At 43.4% G+C, this 19,395-nt stretch overlaps 5 protein-coding genes across 5 annotated transcripts in view; all 5 read right to left on the minus strand.

Moving 5' to 3' along the window:
• LOC133150543 (protocadherin alpha-C2-like) overlaps nt 1–14,879 on the minus strand; it is a 102,540-nt gene extending 87,661 nt beyond the window's left edge. The window contains exon 1 of the mRNA XM_061273224.1: nt 12,437–14,879. Within this exon, the coding sequence (XP_061129208.1) occupies nt 12,437–14,788 (2,352 nt within the window). The 5' untranslated portion in view covers nt 14,789–14,879. The remainder of the gene's footprint in view (nt 1–12,436) is intronic.
• LOC133162400 (protocadherin alpha-8-like) lies at nt 629–3,488 on the minus strand. Its single transcript, XM_061291558.1, has 2 exons — nt 1,121–3,488; nt 629–639 (listed from the first exon to the last, which is right to left on the minus strand). The coding sequence occupies exons 1-2, from the start codon at nt 3,486–3,488 to the stop codon at nt 629–631; spliced, it is 2,379 nt and encodes a 792-aa protein (XP_061147542.1).
• Nucleotides 4,930–7,299, minus strand: LOC133162482 (protocadherin alpha-8-like). The gene has a single exon (XM_061291696.1). It carries the CDS (start codon nt 7,297–7,299, stop codon nt 4,930–4,932), a length of 2,370 nt encoding a protein of 789 aa, XP_061147680.1.
• LOC133150665 (protocadherin alpha-6-like) lies at nt 8,466–10,829 on the minus strand. Its single transcript, XM_061273236.1, has one exon. It carries the CDS (start codon nt 10,827–10,829, stop codon nt 8,466–8,468), a length of 2,364 nt encoding a protein of 787 aa, XP_061129220.1.
• Nucleotides 14,880–15,583: 704 nt separating the features above from the next.
• On the minus strand, nt 15,584–18,274 carry LOC133156515 (protocadherin alpha-8-like). The gene is made up of 2 exons (XM_061282715.1): nt 15,752–18,274; nt 15,584–15,589 (listed from the first exon to the last, which is right to left on the minus strand). Exons 1-2 carry the CDS (start codon nt 18,134–18,136, stop codon nt 15,584–15,586), a joined length of 2,391 nt encoding a protein of 796 aa, XP_061138699.1. The 5' UTR covers nt 18,137–18,274.
• Nucleotides 18,275–19,395: the final 1,121 nt, after the last annotated feature.

Raw genomic sequence — 19,395 nt, forward strand, 5'->3', positions numbered from 1 at the left:
AACCAAACACCTAATATTGACGATGCGAACTGGCAACGAGGTGAAAAAACGCCTCGAAGTGCAAGCGCACACTCACGCGCAAGCGCAGTAAACCAAACCGCTGACGCGCTACAGCAAAACTTGCCTCACAAGCAGTGACACCAAGCGATCAGAACTCAACAATGCATATACTCACAGTTTATAAAACTCAGTGAAAGAAATAGTCCAACAAATAGGCGGGGTATTTTTAAAGAGTCAAACCTGCTCGTTGCTGACGATGTCAAAACACTTGTAACTGCTTCTGTTCCAAGAATGGAATAAAGGCATCTGTCCCGCTTTCACCTGGCGTCGCTCATTTGGTTCATTTGCAAACACGGGGGACATTCACCGGCAACACCTCGTGACCCGAATTACCGTAAGTGTACGAATAAGCAACAAACCCCAAAACATGTTCCATAAACAAAACAAAACAAAATTCAAATTTAATATGCACTTTCCTATATTGCTCTACTATATTATGTACCTAATTGAGATTATGCACAACATATTTTCGTCTGACTGTAGATGTAAATCGGTTTTTGGGGGTATCTTAAAAACTACCAAACCACTTTATAATCAAGCACTTATAGCTCCGACCATGATAATTGTGTTAGTCACAATCTAAGGACAGGGTTGGAAGCATGGGACATAGTCTCACCATAATCATGGTAATAATACAATATCAAATGAAGAAGCTAAATCTACAGCAGTTTTCAAATTGTTGTCCTTGCTCCAAAGGCACAAATATGTATTTTGTAAGTTGACATGCACACACACAAAACAACTGAGTTATTATGGTGTACCTTGCAAGAAGTGTGTCCAACTCAAATCAGTATTATATATTGCATACAAATACAAATCACTGAGCGCTAGCACGACAAACTTGGGGCAGGGGCGGGCTTCAGCACCACGAATAGCACCACCCCCGCTGAGTTTGCCAAAACACGACTTTAAGTTCCACCACAACCTGAACAAGCTAACCAGGATCAAAGTGTCAAAATTTTTGCTGGCAATGTCAGAAAATGTTAAATTTGTTAAAAATCAAATCAGCAATTTTTGCATTTGATAGTGGCATATTTCTTCGAATTCGTAATTAAATGACATATGTTAATGGGCCTTACCTCCCCGGAAGTGTGTCTCCTGTCAGGGAGCACCAGCGTGTTGGCGTGGCTGCCCGGGACTATGGTGGAGCCGATACTCATTCGGGGTCCAACTAACATGTAGCGTTTGTCTCCCGATCTGTACTGGATGCTGTGACACAACGTGCCATCATAATTGGTTTCTTGCAGATATTTGGAAGTGTACTCGGTAGATTTGGAGCACTGCATGGCAATCAGCACAATGATGCTGATGACAAAAAGGAGCGAGACCGAGCCCAAAGTGATCATCAGGTAAAAAGTCACATTGTCCTCCTCGTCCACCGTGGCTGCACTTTTCACGTCAGAAGCCGCAAAAGCCTCTTTGGGCTCCACGAGCTTGACAGTCACAGTAGCCGTCGCCGAGAGCGACACGTTGCCGTTGTCTTTGACCAGGACGAGCAGGCGGTGCTCGGCCTCGTCCGTCTCCGTCAAGGAGCGAAGTGTTCTGATCTGCCCAGTATAGCGGTCCAAAGAAAACAGACTGTGGTCGCTAACTCGCTGCAGCGAAAAGAGCAACCAGCCGTTATAGCCAATGTCGGCATCGTAGGCTCGGACTTTGGTCACCAAGTCTCCCGCTTTGATGTTGCGGGGAATCTCCTCTACACCTTGGGCAGAACCGTTGGAGCTGATTGGATACAGGATGACTGGAGCGTTGTCGTTCTGATCCAGAATGAACACCTTCACTGTGACGTTGCTGCTCAGTGGAGGACTCCCACCATCCCTGGCCACCACTTGGAACTGGAAGCTTTTCAGCGTCTCAAAGTCAAAACTTTTTAGGGCTGATATTTGTCCATTTTCACTATTTATACTTAAAAATGAAGACAACGTGTGATCATTTCTGAGAATGTGGTATGAGATGACAGCATTCTCATTGTCATCTTGATCAAAGGCTTTGACAGAAAAGACGGCGGCGCCTGCATCGTTGCCCTCGGTGACATAGAAGGTGTAAGGACTGGATGAAAACTCGGGACTGTTATCGTTCACGTCTGAAATGAAAACACTGATTGTCTTTTGAGACGAGAGTGCAGGTTGACCAGCATCTCTTGCAACTACTGTTATATCATAGTGGGACCGTTTCTCCCTGTCTAGAGGTGATTTGGTCACTAAAGAAAACATTTTGTCTTGTAATGATGTTGACAAAGTAAAAGGAACATCCTCATTTATGGAGCAAAGAACTTTTCCGTTTAGAGCAGAGTCCAAATCATTCACACTGATTAGAGCAACTGTAGTCCCAGGTCTGGAATCTTCAGGAATGGAACTGGAAAATGACGTGACTTCGATCTCAGGTGCATTGTCATTGACATCAATTATCTTGATGAGGACACTTTTTTCTGTTGTTAATGGGAGGGAACCTTTATCTGATGCTTGGATTTCAATCTCATATTTATCTTTTTCTTCAAAGTCAATAATTCCTTTCACCGTTATTGCACCTGTTAAATGATTAATTTCAAAAAGATTTAATAATCTGTGACTCACACTGTTGCTAAATGCATAAACAACATCACCATTTGGACCTTCGTCTAAATCAGTTGCATTTACTTGAACAACTGTTGTGCCTACAGGAGCATTTTCATAAAGTGTCACAGAATATCCATCTGACGAAAAAACAGGCGAGTTATCATTATTGTCTAATATATTTATTAAAATATTAATGTCGCCTGTTTTGGGCGGTTTTCCACCATCTAGTGCAGTTAACATTAATGAATGACTTCCGGCTTCCTCCCTGTCCAAATGTTTTTGCACAATCAATATTGGAATTTTTTCATTGTCTCCTTTATCTTTAACTTCTAAACGGAAATGATCATTTGCGCTAAGTTTATACTGCTGGACAGAGAAAGGACCGCTGTCTGCATCTCGTGCCGCTTTGAGTGGAATTCGCATTCCAGGTTGCACGGATTCAGGAATGTCCAACGTCTTTATTTCCACGGGGAAACTGGGGGAATGGTCATTTATATCCACGACTTCCACGGCAACATAATGCACCTCCAGGGGGTGTTCTAGCACCGTTTTTAAATTAATTACACATGCAGTGCTTCGCTCGCATACCTCCTCCCGGTCAATTTTCCTGCTTACGTACAAGATGCCGTCATTCTCTCCGAGGCGGAAAAGAGGCTCCGTTGCGCTCGAAACAATCCGATATTTGCGTTCTTTCAAAGTGCTCTTGTCTAATCCCAAATCCTTTGCAACATTTCCGACAATAGTTCCTTCTTTGATTTCCTCGGGGACTGAATATCTCAACTGAGCAGAGGTTTCACGCCACAAAAGCACAGCAACCAGGCAGCAGACCCACCGCATTTGCGCGCTCCTCGCCGCGCATCCTCTTTGTTCCATGATGAAACACAACTACGTTACGGGCAGCGTGTTGCTGATACACTACTAGTGCATTGTAGTGAGGCAAGAGTCCTTCAAAAATATGACAAGGTTTCAAAAAATGCAGGTCAAACGCAGCAGCGATCGAATCAGTCAGCTCACACAACTGCGACTATACAATGACGAGGAGGAACCTGAAGGCAGCAGACTAACCACGACTTTTATCATCACAGCGACACCCTGTGTTGACATTACTTCCTACAAGTATATAATTGTTTTAATTAATATACGTAGTACAAAAGTCAATTTACATGTAAACCAAATAGATTCAGGAAATACCGCACAATGCAGCCCGGTTTGGCTGTTATCAGGCAGACAGAAGAACAATAGCATTAAGTTCAAAACTATAAAGACTATCAAAATGTCTGATGGAAATTACTGTGGCGACTATGTCAATAAAGTGACGTACGTAGGTGCATTCCGAAAATAAATTGTCCGCCTGTATTTCTCTGTATCGATGTGCGGCAGCAAGTGCCTCTACGGATCCAGGACCATGGACAGCGGACGGGACGTGTCGCACAAGTGGGCACAACTGCAGGAAGGCATTCAGGTTCTCTCATTTCTTTTTTAGTTCCATCCTCGGAAAGTAGGCAGACCCAGTTAGTCAATGTACGTAGTAAATAAATTATCTGCCAAATGTTTAGTTTTCATTTTCTATTATTTTGCATTATAACGTCTTGCTAATATCATACATGTAGGCTATCTGCAAACAACTGGCTAAAATGAGGAGCATGCTCTTACATCATCCATACCGCCATCCATTGTCTATACCGCCAATTCTCTTCAGGGTCACAAAGACCTACTACTACCCATTCCAGCTGACTTGGGGCAAAGGTCGAACTCAAAACTGGACTAGTCAACATTCAGTCGCAGGGATTACATAGAGACAGACAATAATTCACGCAATCATTGAGTATGAGTTAAACCTACGCTACCTGTTTAAAGTCAGGGAACTACACCACAAATCAATCAGTGACTCCACTTGAACAATTCTGAATTACTGAATCACATTTAAGGAAATAAGGCCCTGAAAACGATTGCTGTAAATGAACTAAAAAAAAAAAGTGTGACCTTAGGCATATATTAAAATAATAAATGGGAAATTAGGTTATAAACTTTTGCAGATAGTCATTAAGTGGTACTGTCAGTTGGAAAATGAGACAACACATTGAACAAAGGGTACAACACAAGCACAATCATGCATGGATCTCAAATAATACTATCTTATTAAAAAGAGTCTAAGTGCAATCAATATGAAAATGCAGCCAAAATGCACACAATGTGTGTGTCTTAAAACAGGACACATTCAACATCAATATCGGCAACAATAAAATGAAACGACAATTGTTCTACAGACAATTTAAAATCATTTGTGTATGCTGCTCGTGCAGAAAATCCACAATCATTTAAAAAATTGTCTTACCCCACCAGAAGTGTTTCTCCTGTCAGGAAGCACCAGCGTGTTGGCGTGGCTGCCCGGGACTATGGTAGAGCCGATACTCATTCGGGGTCCAACTAACATGTAGCGTTTGTCTCCCGATCTGTACTGGATGCTGTGACACAACGTGCCATCATAATTGGTTTCTTGCAGATATTTGGAAGTGTACTCGGTAGATTTGGAGCACTGCATGGCAATCAGCACGATGATGCTGATGACAAAAAGGAGCGAGACCGAGCCCAAAGTGATCATCAGGTAAAAAGTCACATTGTCCTCCTCGTCCACCGTGGCTGCACTTTTCACGTCAGAAGCCGCAAAAGCCTCTTTGGGCTCCACGAGTTTGACGGTCACGGTAGCTGTCGCCGAGAGCGACACGTTGCCGTTGTCTTTGACCAGGATGAGCAGGCGGTGCTCGGCCTCGTCCGTCTCCGTCAGGGAGCGAAGTGTTCTGATCTGGCCCGTGTAGCGGTCCAAAGAAAACAGACTGTGGTCGCTGACTCGCTGCAGCGAGAAGAGCAACCAGCCGTTATAGCCGATGTCGGCGTCGTAGGCTCGCACTTTGGTCACTAAGTCTCCCGCTTTGATGTTGCGGGGAATCTCCTCCACACCTTGGGCAGAACCGTTGGAGCTGACTGGATACAGGATGACTGGAGCATTGTCGTTCTGATCCAGAATGAAAACCTTCACTGTCACGTTGCTGCTCAGGGGAGGATTCCCACCATCCCTGGCAACCACTTGGAACTGGAAACTTTTCAGCGTCTCAAAGTCAAAACTTTTTAGGGCAGAGATCTGTCCATTTTCACTATTTATACTTAAAAATGAAGACAACGTGTGATCATTTCTGAGAATGTGGTATGAGATGACAGCATTGTCATTGTCATCCTGATCAAATGCTTTGACAGAAAAGATGGCGGCGCCTGCATCGTTGCCCTCGGTGACATAGAAAGTGTAAGGATTGGATGAAAACTCGGGACTGTTATCGTTCACGTCTGAAATGAAAACACTGATTGTCTTTTGAGACGAGAGTGCAGGTTGACCGGCATCTCTTGCAACTACTGTTATATCATAGTGGGACCGTTTCTCCCTGTCTAAAGGTGATTTGGTCACTAAAGAAAACATTTTGTCTTGTAATGACGGTGACAAAGTAAAAGGAACATCCTCATTTATGGAGCAAATTACTTTTCCATTGAGACCAGAATCAAAATCGTTCACACTAATTAGAGCAACTGTAGTCCCAGGCCTGGAATCTTCAGGAATGGAACTGGAAAATGACGTGACTTCAATCTCAGGTGCATTGTCATTGACATCAATTATCTTGATTATGACACTTTTTTCTGTTGTTAATGGGGCAAACCCTTTATCTGATGCTTGAATTTCAATTTCATATATCTCCCGCTCCTCATAGTCTATCAGACCAGTGACAATTATCTCCCCCGTTGAGCGGTTAATGTCAAAAATTTTAAACAAAGTATTACTCACACTGTCACCGAAAGAATAAATAACATCTCCGTTTTGACCGTCATCCAAATCATTTGCATTTACTTGTACCACTGTGGTGCCCACTGGAGCATTCTCCTGGAGCATCACAGAATATGTATCATGGGAAAAAACTGGAGTATTATCGTTTATATCTAACACGGTTATTGAAATATTCATATGTCCAGATTTGGGAGGCTTGCCTCCATCAAGAGCAGTCAGCACCAGGGAGTGGCTTCTTGCTGCTTCTCTATCCAATGATTTTTGCAGCACTAATACAGGTATTTTACCATCTTGTCCTTTGTCTTTGACCTCCAAACGAAAGTGATCGTTTTCACTCAGTTTATAATTTTGCACGGAAAACGGGCCGCTATCAAGATCACGTGACGGTTTCAGCTGAAAGCGAGCCCCCGGCAAAACAGACTCGAAAATGTCCATTTTTTTCTCCTTCTCTTGAAAAATCGGAGCGTGGTCGTTCACATCCAGCACGTCCACTCCCACGTAGTGAACCTCGAGTGGGTTTTCCAGCACAGTTTTCAAATTAATCAAACACGTCGTGCTCTGTGCACACAACTCCTCTCTGTCAATTAGTCGGCTCACATAGAGGTTGCCATCGTCCGGATTCACGTGAAAAAGAGGCACAGCGTCGCTAGAAACGACGCGATATTTCCTTTCTTTCAGCGTGACTTTATCCAGTCCAAGATCTTTGGCTATATTTCCGACCATTGTTCCTTCAATGAGCCCTTCAGAAATGGAATATCTCAAATTTGCAGAGGCCAAGCCGCACAAAATCGCAGCGGCCACGAAGCGGGCTAAAAAGCATCGCCCGCTCCCCGACACGCACCTCCTTTGTCCCATGACTCACAAAAATACTCACAAGAAAAACACAGCAATACGGCTGTAGAACACACTGCTTCGATGAACGGCAATGTTCATTCTCTTCCTGCAACTGCAGATGTGAAAGCAAGTTGAATATTTCCAGAATGAGCCGCAAGCAGCCGAGATGCGCCCGACGGCGAGACAAACAGGGGTTGATAGAAATTGATGACGAAACGCTCATGCGCGCAGGATTGTACAGTTACACTGACACCACGCGATCGAAAATTTCCCTACACTGTACGGGAATATTGGTGGGAGGCTTTTTAAAAAAAAAAAAATAATCAAAATAGAGCAGTCACAAAAACGTCCAGGTGTCAAAAGCCCAAAACCGTTCTAGTCCACACTGTGCTGATTTGAAATCACGGAGCAAAACATTCGAGAAGGACAAAGAAAAACCTTCATAAAACAATTAACACCGCCTGTGAATCTGATTGTCCATCCCTATCAATCGACATATACTATAGGCTAGGAAATGACTTTCAACTTATCACTGCCTCTCAAGTAGCATATACCATAAATTTCATTGCGTAAATTAAATGGGCTGAGACGGAAAATCCATGTACGTGCTTATATACGTATATTATTTGCCATACTCGACTCAACAATTAGATAATCAAACACTTATAGCACCGACCACACGAATCTGTCTGATTTTGTTAATCACAAAATATGATGACAGGGTTTTAAACTATTCTCACCATAATATAAAATATCAGAGGAATAATACACTACCAAATGAAGACGCGCAACCTATAACAGCTTTCAAATTGTACTCTTGGCACAAGATGTGTTTTGTAAGTTAACACGCACACACAGGCAACTATTCTCATCTACAAAACAACTGAGTTTTTGTGCTGTACCTCACCAGAACTGTGTCATAGTGAAGATAGTATTTTTTCATTGCATACAAATACAAAACAACTGAGAAAATAACTGAGCTCCTGGAGGACGTCACTTGAGCGGGGGGGGGGGGGGGGGGGTCAGCACCACGGATAGCACCACTCCCGCTGAGTTTAACCAAAACACTACTTTAAATTCAATGCATGCAATGTCAGAAAATATGTCACATTGGATAAAAAGTAATTCAGCAATTTTTGCATTCGGTAGTGCATGGCATATTTCTTCATATTCTTAAAAAAAAAAAGTCATACATGAATGAGCCTTACCTCCCCGGAAGTGTGTCTCCTGTCAGGGAGCACCAGCGTGTTGGCGTGGCTTCCCGGGACTATGGTGGAGCCGATACTCATTCTAGGTCCAACTAACATGTAGCGTTTGTCTCCCGATCTGTACTGGATGCTGTGACATAGCGTGCCATCATAATTGGTTTCTTGCAGATATTTGGAAGTGTACTCGCTGGATTTGGAGCACTGCATGGCTATCAGCACCACGATGCTGATAACAAAAAGGAGCGACACCGAGCCCAAAGTGATCATCAGGTAAAAAGTCACATTGTCCTCCTCGTCCACCGTGGCTGCACCTTTCACGTCAGAAGCCGCAAAAGCCTCTTTGGGCTCCACGAGTTTGACGGTCACTGTAGCCGTTGCAGAGAGCGACACGTTGCCGTTGTCTTTGACCAGGATGAGCAAGCGGTGCTCAGCCTCGTCCGTCTCCGTGAAGGAGCGAAGTGTTCTGATCTGGCCCGTGTAGCGGTCCAAAGAAAACAGACTGTGGTCGCTGACTCGCTGCAGCGAAAAGAGCAACCAGCCGTTATAGCCGATGTCGGCGTCGTAGGCTCTGACTTTGGTCACCAAGTCTCCCGCTTTGATGTTGCGAGGAATCTCCTCCACACCTTGGGTAGAACCATTGGAGCTGACTGGATACAGGATGACTGGAGCGTTGTCGTTCTGATCCAGAATGAACACCTTGACTGTCACGTTGCTGCTCAGTGGAGGACTTCCACCATCCCTGGCCACCACTTGAAACTGGAAACTTTTCAATGTCTCAAAGTCAAAACTTTTTAGGGCCGAGATCTGTCCATTTTCACTATTTATACTTAAAAATGAAGACAGCATGTGATCATTTCTGAGAATGTGATATGAAATGGCAGCATTCTCATTGTCATCCTGATCAAAGGCTTTGACAGAAAAGATGGCGGCGCCCGCATCGTTGCCTTCGGTGACATAGAAAGTGTAAGGACTGGCTGAAAACTCGGGACTGTTATCGTTCACATCTGAAATGGAAACACTGATTGTCTTTTGAGACGAGAGTGCAGGTTTACCAGCATCTCTTGCAACTACTGTTATATCATAGTGGGACCTTTTCTCCTTGTCTAAAGGTGATTTGGTCACTAAAGAATACATTTTGTCTTGCAATGATGGTGACAAAGTAAAAGGAACATCCTCATTTATGGAGCAAATGACTTTCCCATTGACTCCAGAGTCCAAGTCATTCACACTGATTAGAGCCACTGTGGTCCCAGGCCTGGAATCTTCAGGGATAGAACTCGAAAATGACGTCACTTCAATCTCAGGGACATTGTCGTTGATGTCAAGTACTTTGATAATAATGCTTTTTTCTGCCATCAGTGGAACAGAACCTTTATCTGATGCTTGTATTTCAATTTGAAACATGTCATTCTCCTCATAGTCTATAGGACCTTTCACAACAATTTCCCCTGTTTGTGAGATATCAAATATTTCCATTATATTTTGACTCATACTATTGCTGAAAGAATAAATTACATCTGCATTTGATCCTTCATCTAGATCAGTGGCATTCACTTGTATGACAGTTGTTCCTATTGCTGCATTCTCACTGAGCACCACAGAATAAACATCTTTAGCGAAAACGGGTGCATTATCATTAACGTCTAACACATTTATCAAAACATTCATTTCACCTGTTTTAGGAGGTTTTCCCCCATCCATTGCCATTAACACTAGCGTAAGGTACCCAGTTGTCTCCCTATCTAATGATTTTTTAACCACCAATATGGGAATTTTGCCATCTTTCCCTCGATCTTTAACTTCTAAACCAAAATAATTATTGACACTGAGTTTATAATGCTGAACAGAAAACTGACCACTGTCTCCATCCTGAGAAGCTTTCATCTGAAACCTTGCTCCTGGCAACACAGATTCATAAATATCTAGTTTTGTTTCTTCCTCAGGAAAACTGGGAGAATGGTCGTTTACATCCAGCACCTCCACTCCAACATAGTGGACCTCAAGTGGGCTTTCGAGCACGGTTTTTAAGTTGATCAAACACGTACTGCTTTGGGGGCACTCCTTTTCCCTGTCGATCTTCCTGCTGACGTAAAGGACGCCGTCGCTCTGACTCACGTGGAAAAGAGGCTCCGCAGTACTTGAAACAATCCGAAATTTGCGCTCTTTCAGCGTATTTCTATCCAATCCGAGGTCTTTTGCAACATTCCCAACCACCGTTCCTCCATCGACCTCCTCGGAGATGGAGTACCTTAATTGCGCCGAAGTCACGCTGCACAAAAGCACCGCAGCCGCGTACCAGAGAAAACAGCGTCTCACCCAATCCTGCACGCCCCTTTGTTCCATGCTGATGCAAAAAAACATCACTGCAGGTCCATTCTAAGAAAATCAGTTGCCCTTGAGTAAGTTAACTACGATTTATTTGTGCATAAAAATATTCTTCCACGAATCCAACTGCCTGAGAAATAAGGACAGCGAGACAATTGACACCGTTGAGGCAGCCACAGTGATCATGTCAGCGCGAATGTTACCAAGAGGTGGTGGGCAGAACAACCACTCACTATAAGTCACGTGAACATGCAATGTGTACGTGTCCTCACGCTGACACCCAGAGGCCAAATTTTATATTACAGAACAGGCGAGGCAGGTTATCTGCATCCATTTGCAGCATGCATAACAAAGCTCTAAGTTAAACCAAAGCTGTCCAAATACCAGCTTTGTTTCCCGTTATACGGAACCCGAAGGGAGCAAAGACATCCTTGACTTTAATAGCAGACAACACCGGTCTATCCTACATTGCACTCGTGTGGCCTATATAAGTTGAAATTCATCAGTGCCTTCCTCCGTGACGCAGATAAAAAAAAAAAACACACATGCTGGCAAAATCACATGACTTTTATTGTCTGACATCCGTGATAGGAAAAGTGAGCCACCTATATGAACAAGAGGAATATGAGGACAAATAGTACAGCCGTAGCAGTATTTTAACAGTTATTTGCTGTGAACTCTTTTCATATTTTATTCCCAAGATTTATTTTTCTGATAAGAACTAACGTTTTCATGTTTCAGCACCATCGACAGCGACATTCTGAATTATTTGGACAGACATTATCACCTGTTTTGTCCATCCATCCATCCATCCATCCATCCATCCATCCATCCATCCATCCATCCATCCATCCATCCATCCATCCATCCATCCATCTATCCATCCATCCAAGCAACCATCCATCCATCCATCCATCCATCCATCCAACCAACCAACCAACCAACCAACCAACCAACCAACCAACCAACCAACCAACGACAGAAAGAGAAGAATATAAATCCTCTATGCCATAAAAGTGCAAGAATGCCAATAAAAATAATATGTTCTGTATAGCTTTGCAAGAAGTATGCTATAAAATTCATTCTTGAATAAGTGTTGCCATGGAAGATTGAAAATGATTGGTATGTCACAATTTCAACATTAATCCAAGATCATGATCTTTGAATTGTTCACAATCACATGTCAAGCAAATGTACTGGATCCCAAATGTATATGTGAGTTTTAAGGTTATACATTTGAAATAGTAGGAACCATTTTCTATGGAAAGCAAATCTTCTGGACAAGAGTGACCATATCAACAAACTACAATGTAGATAACTGAGTTGCAGACCAAGTCTGTAGTATTGCTCTTTTCACACAAATAAAATCGCTGACCACTGGCATAACATCAGCACCACGGATAGCACCCAACTCTCAGACAGTTTAAGGGAAACAACAGCCCTGTTAAACAAAGGGCATCTATACTTCCATCAAAACCCAAACATGATCACCAGGATCAGACAGTCACAACTTTGGCAGTGTCAGAATGTGCCAAATTAGTTACAATTCACTAAAGCAACTTGCATTTATATGTGTGATCTATTCTCACATTTGTAATAAAATGTAATATGTTAATGAGCCTTACCTCGCCAGAAGTGTGTCTCCTGTCAGGGAGCACCAGAGTGTTGGCGTGGCTTCCCGGTACTATGGTGGAGCCGATACTCATTCTGGGTCCAACTAACATGTAGCGTTTTTCTCCCGATCTGTACTGGATGCTGTGACACAGCGTGCCATCATAATTGGTTTCTTGCAGATATTTGGAAGTGTACTCGGTGGATTTGGAGCACTGCATGGCGATCAGCACGATGATGCTGATGACAAAAAGGAGCGAAACCGAGCCCAAAGTGATCATCAGGTAAAAAGTCACATTGTCCTCCTCGTCCACCGTGGCCGCACTTTTCACGTCGGAAGCCGCAAAAGCCTCTTTGGGCTCCACGAGTTTGACGGTCACGGTAGCCGTTGCCGAGAGCGACACGTTGCCATTGTCTTTGACCAGGATGAGCAAGCGTTGCTCAGCCTCGTCCGTCTCCGTCAAGGAGCGAAGTGTTCTGATCTGGCCCGTGTAGCGGTCCAAAGAAAACAGACTGTGGTCGCTGACTCTCTGCAGCGAAAAGAGCAACCAGCCGTTATAGCCGATGTCGGCGTCGTAGGCTCGGACTTTGGTCACCAAGTCTCCCGCTTTGATGTTGCGGGGAATCTCCTCCACACCTTGGGCAGAACCGTTGGAGCTGACTGGATACAGGATGACTGGAGCGTTGTCGTTCTGATCCAGAATGAACACCTTGACTGTCACGTTGCTGCTCAGTGGAGGACTTCCACCATCCCTGGCCACCACTTGGAACTGGAAACTTTTCAATGTCTCAAAGTCATAACTTTTCAGTGCAATTACTTCCCCAGTTTCTGGGTTGATGTTCAGAAATGAAAACAATTTAGTGTCTGCACTTCCTTCTCTGACAATATGATAAGAAATGAGAGCATTGTCAGCTTCATCCTTATCAGAAGCTTTCACTGAAAACACCGAGGCTCCAGGTGTGTTGTTTTCAGTAATATAAAATGTATAAGGGCTGGATGAAAATTCTGGACTGTTGTCATTTACATCTGACACAACAACAGTTATGGTCTTTTCGGTTGAGAACACTGGCTCGTTTGTGTCCTTTGCGGCGATGGTGACCTCATATTGAGAAACATGCTCCCGATCCAGTTGGGATTTTGTGACTACAGAGTACATGTTTTCTTGTAAAGATGGCGATAAAGTAAAAGGAACGTCTTGTTTGATGGCACACAGCACTTTGCCATTAATTCCAGAGTCTAAGTCACTGACACTAATCAGAGCTACAGTGGTTCCTATCTTTGCATCTTCCTTTATGGAGTTAGAAAAAGATGTTACCTCTATTTCGGGCGCATTATCATTTACATCAATGACAGTTATCAAGACACTCTTATCAGCTGTCAAAGGAACTGTTCCTTTATCAGATGCATGTATATCAATCTCATAGCTTTTGCTGTCCTCAAAATCCAGGTGGCCTATCACTTTAATTTCACCAGTGCTTGAGTCAATACTGAAAAGCTCCATCACTTTTAAATCCACCTCCTTACCAAATGAATAGACTATTTCACCATTTGCACCCTGGTCCATATCTGTCGCATTTACTTGAATCACGACAGTGCCAACTGGCACGTTTTCATTCAGGGAGGCAGAATAAACCTCCTTGTCAAACACAGGAGAGTTATCATTCACATCGAGGACATCTACAGTTAATTCTATCGAGCCTGACTTGGGGGGCTTCCCCCCGTCTACTGCTGTCAGACGCAAACGTTGTCTCCCTGTTGTCTCTCTGTCCAACTGCTTGAGCAGGACTAAAAATGGCACTTTACGGTCCTCGCCTCTGTCTTTTACCTCAACACGAAAATATTCATTTTGACTGAGCTTGTATTGCTGAATGGAAAACTGGCCCACATCGGGGTCTCGTGCCGCTTGGAGCTGGAACCGAGCTCCAGGCATAGCTGACTCAGATATTTCAAGTTTTTTTCCTTTTTCAAGAAAAACAGGCGAGTGGTCGTTGATGTCTAATATTTCCACGGCAACATAGTGCACCTCTAGTGGATTTTCAAGCACTGTTTTCAGGTTGATCACACAAGGGCTGATGCGTTCACACGCCTCCTCTCTGTCTATCCTCCTCGCGACATATAAGATGCCGTCGTCCTGGTTCACCTCTACAAAGGGCTCAGCTGTGCCGGCCACGATGCGGTATCCTCGCCCTTTAAGCGCACCCTTATCCAGCCCCAAATCCTTCGCTATGTTCCCGACCACAGTTCCCTCTTGAACCTCCTCTGATATGGAATATCTGAGCTGTGCACATGCTCCATTGCACAGAATAAGCACCAAAGACAGCCACCAGCGTCGCTCCCTCCTACCTCCGCATCGTCTTTGTTCCATGCCGTGCAGATGACAAATTATCCTTCTGATTTGCGATGTCCAACAAAAGACAAGTGCGTGCTAATTCTAAATAAGGCACAAAAATATAACTAAGCAGTTCCAGTAAAAGGCTTTGAGAATAAAAATTGCAATCGCTAATTTCGACACTGCACCAACCAGGAAGCATTCGAGAAATAACACAAACGAGGTGGTCGGCTCTGAAAAGGGACCGTGACGTAAAGTAGTGCTAGACGCGAAATTATATTGGGCTAGACTGACCCCTACTGTCGAATAAACGTAACATACAATCATCCTATCATGAATAACGCGTCTCAAGCAAAAAGCTGTAAATGATTTAAATGCACTGTTTTCTGCAGGAGTACGCACAGCACTTCCGCTCTAAATTAACGAGTCAATTTGGAAACTACACAAAAAGACAGAGGGAGACAAATCCTTTGACAAATTCAAACACTTGCATGTTGTTCTTTGAAATTATAAGACAGCAAATGTCACCGCATTCAAATTTTCCTAATCGGGTGGTTGCAGCAAAACACTAATGTACCCACACATGCAATATAAGAGGCCAACAAGGAAATACTGTAGTTGAGGGGAAACGATAGTCTGTTCTTTTTGTGTAAATCCGCAAAAGGAAAAATACATTTTCATCTAAGAACAACTTGAATGTAAACTTTTGAACCATTTCTCATTAGGCAGCAAGTATTGCTTATAAAACAAGTTATATCGTCAACATTCTTCCATCTAGAGATTCTACATCTGTGTTTACAACAAAAAACTATGTACATAACAGAGTAGAGTTCAGCACTATACGCAAATCGGGAGTCAACTGATTGAGGAAAGACAATTGTATTTATGCCACTGTCTAATCATGTTAATTTTACCAACACGCATCCATAATTCTATGAACAGCATGACCAAATGGATTTTTAGCAATCCAAAATGCAATGAAGCAATGCCATGAAAAACGCTGCAAGTAAAAAAAAAACTTACCTCGCCAGAAGTATGTCTCCTGTCAGGGAGCACCAGCGTGTTGGCATGGCTGCCCGGTACTATGGTGGAGCCGATACTCATTCGGGGTCCAACTAACATGTAGCGTTTGTCTCCCGATCTGTACTGGATGCTGTGACAGAGTGTGCCATCATAATTGGTTTCTTGCAGATATTTGGAAGTGTACTCAGTGGATTTGGAGCACTGCATGGCAATCAGCACCACAATGCTGATGACAAAAAGGAGCGACACCGAGCCCAAAGTGATCATCAGGTAAAAAGTCACATTGTCCTCCTCGTCTACCGCGGCTGCACTTTTCACGTCAGAAGCCGCAAAAGCCTCTTTGGGCTCCACGAGTTTGACGGTCACCGTAGCTGTTGCCGAGAGCGACACGTTGCCGTTGTCTTTGACCAGGACGACCAGGCGATGCTCAGCCTCGTCCGTCTCCGTTAACGACCGAAGTGTTCTGATCTGGCCCGTGTAGCGGTCCAAAGAAAACAGACTGTGGTCGCTGACTCGCTGCAGCGAAAAGAGCAACCAGCCATTATAGCCGATGTCGGCGTCGTAGGCTCGAACTTTGGTCACCAAGTCTCCCGCTTTGATGTTGCGGGGAATCTCCTCCACACCTTGGGCAGAACCGTTGGAGCTGACTGGATACAGGATTACTGGAGCGTTATCGTTCTGATCCAGAATGAACACCTTCACTGTCACGTTGCTGCTCAGTGGAGGACTTCCACCATCTCTGGCCACCACTTGGAACTGGAAACTTTTCAGCGTCTCAAAGTCAAAACTTTTTAGGGCCGAGATCTGTCCATTGTCACTATTTATACTTAAAAATGAAGACAGCGTGTTATAATTTCTGAGAATGTGATATGAAACAACAGCATTCTCATTGTCATCTTGATCAGAGGCTTTGACAGAAAAGATGGCGGCGCCTGCATCGTTGCCCTCGGTGACATAGAAAGTGTAAGGACTGGATGAAAACTCGGGACAGTTATCGTTCACGTCTGAAATGTAAACACTGATTGTCTTTTGAGATGAGAGTGCAGGTTGACCGGCATCTCTTGCAACTACTGTTATATCATAGTGGGACCTTTTCTCCCTGTCTAAAGGTGATTTGGTCACTAAAGAAAACATTTTGTCTTGTAATGACGGTGACAAAGTAAAAGGAACATCTTCATTTATGGAGCAAATTACTTTTCCATTGAGGCCAGAATCAAAATCGTTCACATTAATTAGAGCAACTGTTGTTCCCGGTCTGGAATCTTCAGGAATGGAACTGGAAAATGACGTCACTTCAATTTCAGGTGCATTGTCATTAACGTCAACTATCTTGATGATGACACTTTTTTCTGTTGTTAGTGGTGCAAGACCTTTATCTGATGCTTGGATTTCAATTTCAAACATGTCATTATCCTCATAATTTATTAGACCTTTCACCACAATCTCACCACTATTTGCAATTATGTCGAACAAATGCATTATATTTTGATTATTCTTGCTAAAGGAATAAATTACTTCTCCATTTGGGCCTTCATCTAAATCAGTTGCATTTACTTGTATAACGGTTGTTCCAATTACAGCATTTTCATTCAGTGTCACAGAATAAACTTCTTGGGAGAAAACAGGAACATTGTCATTCACATCAATCACGTTTATTGAAATATTAATTTCACCGGTTTTCTGAGGTTTACCTCCATCCAATGCAGTTAACACTAATGATAAATGCCCTGTTTTTTCCCTGTCTAAAGATTTTTTCACAACCAGTATGGGAATTTTCCCATCTTTTCCTTTGTCTTTAACTTCCAAACGAAAATGATCATTGTCACTCAGTTTATATTGCTGAACAGAAAATTGACCAGTGTCTCCATCCTTAGAAGCCGGCAGCTGAAATCTTGCACCAGGCAACACTGACTCTGAAATATCTAGCTTTGTTTCTTCCTCGGGAAAACTGGGCGAATGGTCGTTTACATCCAGCACCTCCACTCCAACATAGTGGACCTCAAGTGGGTTTTCGAGCACGGTTTTTAAGTTGATCAAACATGTACTGCTTTGCGGGCACTCCTTTTCCCTGTCGATCTTCCTGCTGACGTAAAGAACGCCGTCGGTCTCACTCACATGAAAAAGAGGCTCCGGAGTACTTGAAACAATCCGATATTTGCGCTCTTTCAGCGTATTTCTATCCAATCCGAGGTCTTTTGCAACATTCCCAACTACCGTTCCTCCATCGACCTCCTCGGAGATGGAGTATCTTAATTGCGCCGAAGTCACGCTGCACAAAAGCACCGCAGCCACGCACCAGAGAAAACAGCGTCTCACCCAATCCTGCGCGCCTCTTTGTTCCATGCTGATGCAAAAAAACATCACTGCAGGTCCATTCTAAGAAAATCAGTTGCCCTTGAATAAGTTAACTACAATTTATTTGTGCATAAAAATATTCTTCCACGAATCCAACTGCCTGAGAATTAAGGACAGCGAGACAATTGACACTGAATAGGCAGACACAGAGATCAGCCAGCGCGAATGTTATCAAGAGGTGGTGGGCAGAACACCAGTTTCCTGCGTGAAGTCACGTGATCAACAAAATAGTACGTGTCCTCACACTGACACCTGGCGACTCAGTACCACACTGCAGAACAGAAGAGGCCAAACGAGAATTTGAAAGATGCAGCAAAGTTCTGATACACTACAACGATGCAAAACATTCTGCAGTGTACACGTGACTTCAAAATTAAAAAAATGTCAGTTCCTTACCCCATCCTATTTTCATGTATTCTTAATTTAACGTGACAATATCTATCTGATTTATCGCTTTATTGTATTCATAATGCATGAGAAACATATGGCAGAGTGCTGATTTAAAATGACATTATACAATATGCTTAGACAAATCTTACCAATTCAATCTGCGAATCATTCAAAATCAAGAGTAGACCTCAACTTTTTTATTTTTAATTCCTTCCCTTTGCCTTATGAGATGTGATTTTGACATCTATTCTGCTGGATCCCTTTAGCAAGAAAATAAACCTAATGATTTGTCCCTTAGGTTTATATCAAAAGTGTTACGGCGTATTTCAATGTTAAGTATACACGATAGTGAACGTGTGAAGCAAGTACTACACTGTAAATAAAGGACCACAAGTTAAGTCAGTATTATTCTTTGCAAAAAAAATGCAAAATCACTAAGCAAAAGCAGGACTTCAGCAATGGTATGGCTTCAGCACCACGGACAGCACCAGTCCCTCCGAGCGTTTAACCAACACTGCTTACTACTTACGTCCTTTGAATTCCACCACACCTTGAAGATGCTAATCAGGATCAAAATGTCACAACTTTGGCATGCAATGTCCATCCATCCATCTCCTATACCGCTCAACTCCACGGCGGTCACAGGCAGGCTAGAGCTTTTCCCAGCAGTCATCAGGCGGCAGGCGGGGGACACCCTGAAGCAGTTGCCAGCCAATCGCAGGGCACACAGAGACAAACAAACATTCGCACACACACTCACACCTATGGGCAATTTGGAGTGATCAATCAGCTTATCAAGCATGTTTTGGGGATGTAGAAGGAAACCAGAAAAGCCACGCAGGCCCGGGGAGAACATGCAATGTCCATACAGAAAT

Source organism: Syngnathus typhle, linkage group LG1 (assembly GCF_033458585.1).
Source record: "Syngnathus typhle isolate RoL2023-S1 ecotype Sweden linkage group LG1, RoL_Styp_1.0, whole genome shotgun sequence".
Lineage (NCBI taxonomy): Eukaryota > Metazoa > Chordata > Actinopteri > Syngnathiformes > Syngnathidae > Syngnathus > Syngnathus typhle.